Genomic DNA, 13,255 nt, shown 5'->3' with positions numbered 1-13,255 from the left:
AAAATGTTCACAAGGGATAACTACGTGATGCCAAAATGACGTCGTGCCGCATTTGTATGTACTGTGTCTATAAGATTGGCTGTGTTATTAGTGTCGCTTGATATGTGATTGTATCACTGATCGCCTGATATGTCGCTGCTTACCTCACTCATGACGTGAGCAGAGATCAAGCCAGATCACCTTGGCAACACGCTGGATCATAGGAGTATCTAATGTCTGCTTCGGAATCCCTATACCGAAGTATTTACATGTGACGTAAGGATATTTTCGCGCGATCTTTAGCGAACTAGGATGAGAGATCCACGCGATTAAAATGTTGTGTCTATCACATATGAACTACTGGAGGCACACCGGTGCGTGGCCTGGCATATCAGGTCATCCGAGTTTAATTTGTGTATGCTGAGCACCTAATATGGGTTTGAAATTGTAAATTCTACGGGTTGCGTGCCTTCTGAAGGTCTTTTTGCCCCACATCGACATCCAAAACATGAGATAATGACTGATCTTATACTTGAGTTCACCACAGGTCATCAATGCGCGGTTATGCATACGTATTCGTAATTCCTTGCAGCGCCCTAGCCGGAAAGCATATAATCTGTTACGTATTCGACGAAAATGCTATTTATCTTGCTTGACCTCCAGGTTTCACTTAGTGTTGCCGTGAGGCATGGGAGGGTCACGTTATTTGAAAATAAGGTCTGAATTTAACATCGTGTATTTGGATCCGCAGAACCCATGTCATGATTAATATTGGTGCAAGGAGCAGTTTGCCTTGCCCTCAGCACCGGGCTGTGGTGACCCAGCTGTCGGCTGTTGTGACGAGCTCGTCTCTCCAGCTCCACCACCAGTGCATGCTTATCTTTTTCGGTACTCAAGCGGATTTTGCACGTGCAAACAGCAAGTGATAAGAGATTTTTAGAAAATGCTTGACTTGAACTGTTGCATTTTTAGTGTCAGGAACGTCATCAAAGAAGGTGTTTTCTGGGCGATGAAATCGCAGGCAATCGATCGCAAATTAAGGCGGTGAAATCAACGCATCAGCTCAAGAGATAGAGAGGGACGAATCTCCTCCCATGCAGCTCACGAGTGGCTACGTGCCCCAGGCAGTGGTGAATTAAAGGTAGACACTTCCGAATAATAATGAATTTGAATTGTGCTATTACAATAAAGAGCCTACACTCGAATGCACCCACTCGGGTAAAACACAATCACACAACCCCGACCATCGTCATCGCCCTCGCCCTGATTCTTATCGGCATGTGTTTGCTGTTTTGAGCGACATTGTTGTCATTCCTAGCCGGCCCGTGGCCCCCAGGCCACGTGCGGGCGGTTACATCGGCGCGAAAGGGCGAGCGGACGCTGGCGGGAATAATCCGTGCGAGGGTACTGGCCCATACGTAATTACGATGCTTTTGGCATTTCCATCCAGTTAGCGTCGTATTTGTGTTCTGATTCAGTGTCGAACTCATTGTCTGAACTTGAGTTTAGATTTCGAACCACAGCCCTCCCAGGTCAAACAAATGGAGATATTTACGAACCTGCAAATATGTTTTCTCTGTTACTGACTTCGACCTGTACAGACCAATAAACGGTTAAAACTTGGTGACCCTGCCATTTCTTTGTTCATTGAAGAAGTCCAATAAAATGGCCATTACATTAATCCTCGTGATGTCCATTTTCGTCACCCTGATAGCAATTCACTCTCCACGTCAACGGCAATGGTCGCATAAAATTGGGTACCCTGATACTTCTTCGCTCATGGAGCAAGTGCAACAAAAAGGGCTTCATATAGATCCTCGTGAAGTCCTTTTGGTCATATCTACAACGATAGCATTAAATGTCAAAGGTCAAGGTCATGGAAAACAGCACCCCGACATTGATTTCTTCACCAAAGAAACACGGCAAAAGAGGCGTAAAAAATAATGCCCGTAATGTCCGGTTTCGCCACACCCGCAAACTTCCCCTTAGGGAAGTTGAAATTGAAACTTCCCATTGAAAGCGAATGTTGCACATTCGAAGATATGTGAGCGAGAGTCAGATGCCATGTAATAGCCTACTTAGTACTATTAGTATACTTTTAAGTGGAAAAGACTGTTCTAGACAACACAGTTTCTCTATTAAATAAACATGCTCCGTAGCATATCATTGTCTGATTGCGTCATCGTACCTTGCACATTCTTGATTAAGAGGTCATTGACGGCCGTTGTACCTGGAAAGCGTGCTCACGAAAGCCAGATATGAAAGACTCGACATTTTTGTTGGCCTTCATAGCCGCATGGCCAATGGAATGGTATGATCTGAATGGTGTTATTATGACGTTATAAATGCCTGGGTGACCTTGCAAAAGTCTCTCAGAAAAAGTCCGCACATCTTCGCGACCTTTAAGCTCAGAAACTATATAGTTTTAGGTCTTAAGAAGAGCAGGGCTGTGAACTGCATCGAATATTCAAGATGGCTATTTCAGTGCAAAGCTTAATACAAATGTGGAGCACTTCCTTCTATTTCCGGGTACTCTACGTCACTCAAGGGATCTTCACATTGGTTTCGGATTCTTTCCACTTGCTCCGAGGACCCTGTACTGTTGCTGGGGCCCATATAATTCAACACGCGCTCGAGTTGGAGGTGGTCAAATTGACCCCCCGAAGGTTTTTCAGAATGGTTCCCAAACGGCGCGGCGTAGCCGCGCCAAATTTCGCATAGCTGTAGATAATTAAATAGCGGATTGTCAGACATCAAAGATTTAGATGTACCTTTCTGACCTATGGCAGGTCAAACTAAGGCCGTGGTTTCAGCGAAGGCAATCTCTAGGGAATCGCTCAATCTGATCCCACAACGGAGTGTTAGACAAATCCATACATCTCTGAGATGCTTTCTTAGGCAACACAACAATTGAATGAGCAAATTACGTTGCTCTAACGTCAGGTATGCAGGTCATATCAAGGTCAAAATCAGTCTGTTTTATTACTTTATGGCTTGCTGTGTGTGATAGTTTCTGGTGCTCATTTCTAATATACTGATTGCAAGAGCCGCATTATACATCCTCCATGAACTTCTTAGAGGTCAGAATAGGTCACTGACCTACAATGACCGACTAAAATGGGTCCACATATTATTTTTAGAGACATATTTCCTAGCATAATTTTTGTCGCTTGTTCCAATGCAAAACTCAAAGCAGTCTTGTATGATTTTGTTCACCATGACATTCAAGAGGTCAAGCTAGGTCACTGACCTTAAATGAGCATGTGACCCTTTGCTTGGGTCACATCTAGGTTCTGGGGGCACTTTGAAGACCAATCTGGAATTTGATCTTATTTGACCCTATTTGACCCAAAGGTCGTGAATTAGGAACCTCCGACTTTGACCTAAGGGAGTTCACGTACAGGTCAACTCACCCTGTAAATTTGGTGTCTCTGGCTATCTTAGTTCCCGAGACATCAAGGGGGGGTCAAATTGCCCCCCCCCCCCACAAGAGCTAAGGGTATTTAGCTGGCCGCCCGGGCACGTGTTAAGGCACCAGGGCGCGTGACGTCTTCATTGATAGTTTGATCATCATAAATGGTCGTCTTCATTGATCCAGGAGACTTTTCCTTCGAATTCATTTGCGGGGGGGGGGGACCCTTCAACCTTGTTGGGGCCTTCTCTGTTAACCTACCCAGGCACTCTTAACCCCGCAGGGGCCAGCTATAATGGTCTTGGACAATTCATATTTGCTCGAAGGTCCCTAAGCTGTTGTTCGGAACCCTATGCGTGCATCTGCCAAGACACCCTCAATCTTTCAAGGGCATTTAGTCATATATCCTGTCCTGGGGCATACCCGTTTGCTCAGAGAGCGCTTGCTCTTCACTGTTGACGGGAGCCTTTTTGTTGGTCTGCCGCGGCACCCTCGATCGCTCAAGTGCCGTCCCCATTAATCTTGGGCCTTCTCATTATACCGGAGGGAGTACGCCGTTTACGGGGATCTAAATGCTGATTGGCCAGGGCGCTCTTGGTCGCTCCTGGGTCATCCACATTGTTCGTGGGGCCTTCCGGTAAGTGAGCAGAATCCTATTCTGTTACTGAAATCCCCATATGTGCTTGGGAACACCAGGGCGTTGAGCCTGCTCGGGAGTATGGGGGTGGTTAAATGACTTCATGTAGACAAGTCCAAGATCTACATGATGGTGAGTTCCCTTGGCGCCCTAGCCTCGAGGGTCCCTAAGCCTTAGAGCAGCGGTGGGATATGCACCGATGAATTTCTACGTGCAATTGCCGAATATAATTGTGCGCGCCGCTGACGTATGCTTCATTCCACTGGTTGCGGACGTTGTGACATTTCATATACTTTTGCATCACATTCCTAATATATGTTTAGTGCTGCGATGCTTCCCACTCATTCATGGCAGTCAAAGCAAAACTCCGGATTAGTCATCAGCCATCACCCGATCAAACAACCAGCCGGCTAGCCGTGAATTGCCTTGGAATCAAGCGCCGTGCTTGATTTTGATGGGACTTAGCAGCCACATTTAATTCATTTTCGAATACACGCATTCTTTGAATTAATTAGCTTCAAAATGGCAGGATTCACAATGATCTGGAAAAATCACCGTGCCCCATGTATGTACAGAAGCAGCACGCAGAGTTTTCTAGGGCTGCGCGCAGGAAGATGGGTTCCCGAATGACAAATATCATACATGAGAGTTTTAAAAATTCAATAGCCCGAATGCGAGGGCACTTGGGGAATGGGTTTCAAACTTCACTGAGGGCACAATATGTTGTGTCTTCCCCCCCCCCACACCCCGTTGATGAGATCCTGGATCTGGCCACTGGCGACCGGACGAGTCACTATAATTTTTGGACGGCCCCTAGGGGGATGGGATATGTGCTCTGATGCGCACTGCTCCCAAACTTGCAGGGGTGTAAGTACCTGTTCACCTGCTGGATTTCTAGGACAAAGGAGAAAGTGGGAGAAGTTGGTCAAATCCTTTGTGAAAGCGGTTTTGGGCAGATTTAGCTGTTTTCCCTCGTCGCCCGCCCCTGTTACGCTTTTTCGCAAACTATATGCCCCGTATTGAGGAGGAACTAGCCGCGGCCTGTTGCACTACTAAACAACTCACTAGATGAATATCTAAAGGTCAAATTTGGCACATGAGTTCCGGACTTGGTATGTAGACAGGGACGGTGCATACAGCAGCTCTGGGGCCACGTGCTCCTTCATTGCCAAATTAATGGCGTGTTATAACTACACGTGGCTAAACGTTGATTGAAAAATATATCTAGATAGACACGTAACGATGGAAAGATCGAGATCATGCAATGCTGCTATGCGACAAACAAAATGTGTGTGTGTGTGTGTGTGTGTGTGTGTGTGTGTGTGTGTGTGTGTGTGTGTGTGTGTGTGTGTGTGTGTGTGTGTGTGTGTGTGTGGTGTGTGTGTGTGTGTGTGTGTGTGTGTGTGTGTGTGTGTGTGTGTGTGTGTGTGTGTGTGTGTGTGTGTGTGTGTGTGTGTGTGTGTGTGTGTGTGTGTGTGTGTGTGTGTGTGTGTGTGAAGCGCTTAACTCCGTTTTCAGTGGATTTTTGTCGTCGTCCCCCTTTTGTGCAGCTCTGCGCGTGCCCATGTATACAAAACAGAGGATGAAGCACCATGGGGGTAGTTCTCCTTTTCAGTTGGGGACGCTTCAGCCCTCCACCCTCAACTTGTGTTCCAGCCCCTCCCCCAACTTCGCGAGAAAGTTGGGGATGTATGTGGTGGCAAAATTCGGGGAATAACCCGTTGTTGAACTTTGAAGTAGCTTTCATTATTTTTCACGATTCAGCCCCCCCCCCCCTCCCCCTCTCAACCTACTCAGGGAGATTACGACCCCGAGCTGCGCGGATTCAAAGAGATGACAAGAATGGACATAACAAGCCTGTTATCCTTCCAGAACTCCGCCTGCCCTTCCCTACACCCACCCCCCCGCTTAACTTATGCTCCAGCCCCCGGGTAAAGATCCCTGTTTTCGGTGTATCTCTAGAGTAGGTTTAGTCATTTTCATTGTTAAGCCTCCCTCTCCCCCTCTCCTCCCATCTAGCTCAGTCCGCAAAACTACGTCCCTATTAATGAGTTTCTAAGGTGCCCCTGATGCAAACTCAAAGTGCAGGCATCTCACCCTTGACAGGATTGTATCCAAACATTTAACAACTGCATAGAGCTAAATAACCCAACACACAAACTCGCCCTGGAAGCAAATCCTGCACTCTACAGCTAAATTTGAGGCAACCGCGCTGTCACACAAAGACTTATTTGAGTTGAGACGAACTTCAGAGCTTCGCAAAGTTTGCAGCAGTTCGTCGTCCATGTATGGTGCTTGCACGACGCCCGTGGTGTATTTCCAGGAGGTCGTGCTTAACGCAATGAATATTTAAATACACGCTTGTTTCACATCAGTTGCCGGCTCGGTAGGCGTGCGCAACTGTCGTCATTGCTGCGCGACTGCCGTCATTGCTTCGCGACTGTCGTCATTGCTACGCGACTGTCATCATTGCTGCACGACTGTCGTCATTACTGTGGGACTGTCGTCATTGCCGCGGGACCTTTGTTATGACTGTGGGACTGTCGTCATTGCTGCGAGACTGTTGTCATTGCTACGCGACTGTCCTCGTTGCTGCGCGACTGTCATCATTGCTGCGCGACTGTCGTCATTGCCGCGGGACATTTGTTATGACTGCGGGACTGTCGTCATTACTGCGCGACTGTCGTCATTGCTACTCGACTGTCGGCATTGCTGCGCGGTTGTGATCATTGCTGGGCGACTGTCCTCATTGCTGCGCGACTCTCGTCATTGATGCGTGACTGTCGTCATTGATGCGCGACTGTCGTCATTGCTGCACGACTGTCGTCATTGCCCCATGACATGATCCAGTACGCATTAGTGGCGGCCGACTGGGCATAGCCTGGAAGGTTTGGTTCGAGAGTACTACGACACTGATCACAGAACAGTGATGCGATGCTATTCACGGGATTTTTCACTTTTACGTGTGGCTAGCTCGCACCCTGCGTGTTACGGGGACAAGCTGTGCATTCCAACTTCCAAAGCTGATTGGGAAGGCAGGGCGCCCGCGGCTGGGTATGTGAGGGTGATGCACCCTCGCCTGGGTCTGCGATGACGGTCCGTATTCGACTGGGTCTGTGAAGGTGGTGTGCCCTCTGCTGGGTCTGTGAGGGTGGTGCGCCCTCGGCTAGGTCTGTGAGGTTGCTTAGCCCTCGGTTGGGTCTGTGAGAGTGGCTTGCCCTCGGCTACGTCTGTGAGGGTAGCGCACCCTTGCCTGGGTCTGGGACAGTGTCGGCTGCGCACACCCGCCGCCAGTAAGGCACGCCGCATTCCGACCCACGGGGCGCATGCTGATTAACCCGCACGACCGGAAGGGACAGCGGGATTTTTGTGGCCCGGCTCGGCGCGGCGGGGGTGGGAGGGGGAGGATAACCAGGTGCGGGGAGGGGTGACGTGAGGCGTGTGACTCGGCCCGCCTCCCGAGCACCGCCGGCCGGTGACGGTATTGTCCCGGTGGAGCGGATTCCTGCCCGGCAGCTGGACCGTGGCGTGCACCTCGGCTGGGCTTCCATTGGTAGCGTCAGCGTCGAGCGGCGACGCAACCCGAGCTGCCAGACGCTGTCCAGGAAACGCGCTGCACTGCACTGCACTGCAATGCCCTACACTTCACTTTACTGCACTTTACTACACTGCACCACACTCGTGTGGGACGTCAGTACGACTTACTTCATTAGTTGGCTTTGTTGGCTCTCTGATGTTTCAATGGTGAGACGCATGCCGCTAAATCTGATATTAATCCTTCGACGTCGTGTATATTATTAATTAGCTCTCGCATAACTTGATTACATTCTGATATTTCAGGGGTTAAAGACGTTATAAAAGGGATATACATATCAGGAGCCGAACGAGCAACCATAAGCGTCACACGACGTTTTATTCACGAATGCATGGCTATTGGGATCGAGACATGACACACCACGGTCCACAGGCAGCAGGTTTTTCACCCCAACTTACGAATACAGAGAAGGCTTAACGCAATGTCGTGTCGTTAATTAAATGGAAGAGCCGACAGCCACAAAAATAGCATTTGATGTTCATGGCATGACATCGTGCCTGAATGACGGAACACAACAGAACGTGACGTGTTCCATCGCATCCTAAAGTATTTGCATCATATTAAGCTGGTGTCATGAATCAAGAGAACAAATATATTTGATTTTCCGACCGTCTACTAAATATGACTGGGTTTATGACTTGCTTGTATCGTATGTGTGCCGTGGAAGACCATGAACGACATTTTATCCGCACATACTTACTATCTATCTAAACTAACTACATACTACCCTGTGGGCCGTGGTGTCCATTTAGAACACCAATCATCTGATAAGTCTGACGTCATGCAGTTGGCAAGCTAGCTTGGCAGATGGCAATACACAGCTAGTAAAATAGTTATGGACCATCATGGAGCTCAGCAGCGTGGACTGCAAGTCTGTTGCAATGGTTTGAAGACTTGGCAGTCTGTAACGTCGTGGCAGTTATCCTTTTCTGTTTCTTAGCTTTTTCTCGGCAGCTTTTTCTGCTCTTCAGGCAAACATTTTGGAATAATTTTCCGAATCCACAACGAGACCATGACATGGAAATAAGCCTGGCAAAAGCCAGCGTTGCGGAAAATGTAGCAATTCTTTGATAACACAAATTGAGCGGCACCAGGTTCTTGTGGTGAAAATACATGGAGGCCGAAGGTGATAGACAAAACAGAAAAGAAGGTTGTCCAGCTCTTGCCACAGCAGACAACTGGTCATAATGTTAAAGGGGTGTCCCACATTTGTGTGAAATTATGAACAAAATAGCCATCTTGGAGATCACTCGCTGTAGTTCACAGTCCTGCCCTTCCAATTGCAAAGCTCTCTAGTTTCTGAGATGTATCCCTGCGAAGATGTGCAGATTTATTTTCGTGCAGACTATTTCAAAGTCATTCAGGCATGCTTGACGCCATATTAAGGCCATTGAAATCCTGGCAACGGTGGATTTGAATGAGGTTGTGTTGAATTAGACATGCGGCCACCTCGCTGGAGATTGAAGCACTCCAAGTAGGTGCTAGCGTGACAATTTTGCATGACCAGTGTGACAGCACCTCCTACGTCACACAAACGCTCCATGAAACAATACAAAATGAGGCTTTGGGGATCAAATTTACGAAAAAAAGAAATTGGGCTGTCTACAATGGTCTTTTTCGCTTAAAACATACCAATAGTGACAAGTGAGCATTTTTCATCATATCTCATGCTTGCTTTAATATCCCCAAATGCGGAACATTCGCTTTTAAGAAGGGGGGGGGGGGGGGTAGGAGGGAGGGGGGCAGAGGGGATAGGCGTTTGCAGGGTAGGCCGCCAGTCATCTTCAACGAACAACTCCGAAGCGAATCCACTTCCGGCCGGTCGCCTGAGTGTTAAGAAGGCAAAAGGGACGCCGCAATCGCCCGGCCGCCGGCCAATTCCCGTGACGTCATCTGGCTGCTGGAGGTCCCCTGCCGTGGCGCGGGTGGCCCCGCAGTGCGTCCCCCTCCGTCGGCGGCGGCTGGACTGTTTGCGAGGCGGAGCCGACACAAACAGGGCCCGACCGCTGCCCGGCGGCTGCTGCTGCCGGCCCCCGAGCGCCGCCGAGGAATGTTGCCGACCGGGGAGGGGGGGTGCGGGGGGGGGGGGGGGGGCGGGGCTGGGCAGTCCCCGTCTGACGCCCCTCTTGACTGCACGGGCCCCGCTGAGAGCTCGCCAAGTGACCCGGAGGCGCGCAGCCATGGCTGCCTGTGACCTGGACAATACCCATGACAGCCTGCACAGGCTGCTGCGACAGCGCATGGCGTGCAGCAACATGCTTCACTGCGACAGCGGCTACAGCTCCGCTAACCACTCCAGACAGACGTCCCTTGGTGAGTTCTGTTGCGATTGCTGAGCAAATGGGTACATGCTGACATCCGCGCAAACCTCCTACCAGTTACAGATGTGCGGGACGCATGAAATTCATTGCGAACTTGAGGATTGATATGCGATGGATTTGTGCTACATCCGACGTTTATCACACTACTTAATGTTGTCTTCGCGCACTTGATGTGCTTTGCTACTTTGTGCACCGCTAATGCGTCTGCTGCGCACCAATACTGAGCCAAATACGTTCGTGTCTCCGCAAGCATCGTAAGGCATTTGCTAGCCGACGGTCTGGGAGGGGCGGGCTCACGCCAGGCCTCTCACCGCCTGAAGGCACTCGCTGTGGGTGCCGCACCTGACCTCTCGACTGTCTCTTCAGACTCGAGCGCCGCGGTGGAGGTCGAGCCGTCCGCGTCACGCCTCCTTGGCACCGCGGAGGCGGTGCCGGCAGGCTGCGTGGGATCGGCACGGATTCCAGGCAGTCGCGCTACTCAAAGTTATCATGACACCGCAGAAGACTGGGTAGAGCGTTTGTCACCAGCCGTCTACAACCACAAGACTATCAGCGGGCGGGTCTGGGTCGGGCGTGGACCGCCATGTATCGGCGATCTTAAGGTAATCTAGGCATCGCGGTAGATTGGACCCGATGTTCGGAGTTTATGGATCATGAGATGTTTTGGGCTACGTCGGTGCCCACTGATAACGGATCCTATGTTATCGTCCATTTGACGATGAATGTTTTTTTCTTGATGACAGGTGGCTGTAGATATACTTGTTGCTTTAGGGCACATCAACTACGCTGGTTACTTGTGCCAAGCTAGATGCGTCAAGAATAACAAAATAATATGCATATCTGTATGGGTCATCCTCTCTAACGTCGTCTACGTATTTGCCTGCAGGGGCAGTTGACGTCAGTTGGTGTCACTTCACCTGTCCGCGATCCCGGCTGGCAGTCGTCAGCGGCACGTGCAGCGCCGCCTCTAGAGTCGGCCCGGCCCAGCGCTCCCCCGGCGCCGGTGTACCGTGCCGTGGTGCCGGCGCATTGCCCGGAGGACTGGCCGCGGCGGCCGCCGCTCGAGGTGCCTCCCAGCACGGACTTCGTCTTCACCCGACTGGAGATTGGACGGGCGCGGCGGCCGGCACCGTTCGTCCGTCTCTCGGACGAGCTGGCGCTGCGCGTGTTCTCGCATCTGTCGGCGGACGAGCTAAGCCGGTGCGCGCGCGTCTGCCGGCGCTGGCGCCGGCTGGCCTGGCAGCCGTGCCTCTGGAGCGACATCAGGCTGACGGGCGGCTGCGCTGACCCGGACGGCGCCCTCGGCCACATCTTCCGCCTGCTGGGCCGCCGCCAGCCGGGCGCGCTCTGCCCAGCCGTGCTGCGCGTCCGGCTGGACGGCTGCTCGCGCCTGACGGACGCCGGCCTGGCGCAGCTGGCGCACCGCTGTCCGCAGCTGCGCCGGCTGGAGCTGCGCGGCTGCACGGCCATCAGCAGCCGGGCGCTGACGGCCGTACTCAGCAGCTGCTCACGGCTCCAGCATCTGGACGTGACTGGTCAGTGAGGCGGCGGCGGGCTGGCAGAGCGGCCCCACGTGGAGATGACAGTGTGCACTGGCACGACGTGACTGTCATCACGGCCAGTTGTAGTAGACATGAGCTCATTCTGAAGGGGAATCTAAAGAGAATGGGTCCTATACGATAATAAATGAGCCGACTCACGGCCTGAAACTACACCATTCAGCGCTGCTGTGGCTCGCAGTTTTATGGCTTGCATTTCAATTTTGAATCGCATTCTCTCGCACGCCAAATGTCGCTAATCATGTTATCAATGCCCGATCAAAAATGCAAAATTGGTAGCCTGAAGGCAATGAATGATACCCAGGCACAATGGGCGGTACTCTTTACACGGTTCTCCGAGACGGCTTGCTTCCCTGCCGGTAAGAAGCGCTCAAACTGTGCTGTTTGCATGACTTGACCGAACCCATTTTCACAGGATGTGACCGGCTGACCCGTGTCCAGTCTAGCTCGGCGGCCGGTCGTCTGCGTCTGCGGCACCTGGACCTGTCCGGCTGCGGCCGCCTGAGCGACGCCGCCCTGCGCGCTGCAGTCGCCAGCTGCCCGCAGCTGGAGCGGCTCTACCTGCGCCGCTGCCACCAGCTGACAGGTACGCCCTTCCTCGCAGCGGGCGGCTCCGAAAGCGCGCCGCCCGGTGGACGTCCAGCTGCAATACACTTGATAGGTGCCGCGCGCTGGCAATCATTATTCAGCATTCCTCGCGGCACCGATAACATGTATCTGTTGCTTCCGTGGACGAGAATACTGCCGCAGTTGGAATGCGCGGTGAATACGATAAGCAGACTAATCGGGCGAGCGTGCTGCATGACAGTGTGTGCGTAGGCGTTTACTGTTACCGCACAACCGGCGATGCGGTGGTGAATCATAACGCTGCAGCCTGCTCAGCTGGCCGGCCGGACTGAGCGTGCGCCTCTCCTCCTCAGACGGCACGCTGGGCCTGGTGGCCGGCCGGTGCCCGGCTCTGCGCGAGCTCAGCGTGGGAGACTGTCCCCGGGTAACGGACGCGGGCGTGCGCCGGCTGGCCCCGCTCGGGCCTGGCCTGCGCCACCTCAGCCTGGCGCACTGCCGGACTGTCTCGGACGCTGGCGTCGCGCAGCTGGCGCTCAGCTGCCGCCGTCTGCGCTACCTGAACGTGCGCGGCTGCGCAACTGTTGGCGACGCGTCGCTGGCGGCGGTGGCGCGCGGCTGCCGACGGCTGTGTGCGCTCGACGTCGGCAGGAGTGACGCGAGCGACCTGGGTCTCCGGCTGCTCGCGCAGCACTGCCCGGACCTGAGGAGGCTCAGCGTCAGGGGCTGTGAGATGGTGAGCGACGCGGGGGTCAGGCTGGTCGCCCTCCACTGCCGCGGCCTGCGGCAGGTCAGCGTGCAGGACTCGGCTGTGACGCTCGAGGGCTGCCGCACGGTAAAGAAGTACTGCAAACGCTGCACCATCGAGCACTCCAGACCCGGCTTCTACTGACTGCCGCGATGTGGCCACAGCTTGCTTGCCTTTGAGGCGTCGCGCACTTGCTGAGGGCCCATGAGCTGGCATTTGGCGGCCAAGACGCACTGTTCCCTGTTGCGCACATACTGTCCTGAAAAGCTGGAGCCAATGTGAGGCTCTCACGAACGATAAGATGGCTTGCAGGTCCCCCGTGTGATGTATTATCTTCGTGAAAGCAGATGGGGCGTGCATTTGAGATGCACTGGAGCATGATGGTGTTCATCACCTGTTTACATAGCACAGGGCATAGTTTACATAGTCTCCATTCTCAT

At 52.4% G+C, this 13,255-nt stretch overlaps 1 protein-coding gene across 1 annotated transcript; it reads left to right on the top strand.

Annotated features, from left to right (window-relative positions):
- Positions 1-9,803: 9,803 nt before the first annotated feature.
- Positions 9,804-12,959, top strand: LOC119098863 (F-box/LRR-repeat protein 7-like). The gene is made up of 5 exons (XM_037221908.1): positions 9,804-9,936; positions 10,311-10,387; positions 10,984-11,269; positions 11,919-12,008; positions 12,424-12,959. The coding sequence occupies exons 1-5, from the start codon at positions 9,804-9,806 to the stop codon at positions 12,957-12,959; spliced, it is 1,122 nt and encodes a 373-aa protein (XP_037077803.1).
- Positions 12,960-13,255: the final 296 nt, after the last annotated feature.

This window comes from Pollicipes pollicipes, unplaced genomic scaffold (assembly GCF_011947565.3).
Source record: "Pollicipes pollicipes isolate AB1234 unplaced genomic scaffold, Ppol_2.1 Scaffold_4740;HRSCAF=5597_pilon_pilon_pilon, whole genome shotgun sequence".
Classification (NCBI taxonomy): Eukaryota; Metazoa; Arthropoda; class Thecostraca; order Pollicipedomorpha; family Pollicipedidae; genus Pollicipes; species Pollicipes pollicipes.
Note: the sequence above shows the minus strand (reverse complement) of the source record. Positions and strands in the feature narration are given on the sequence as shown.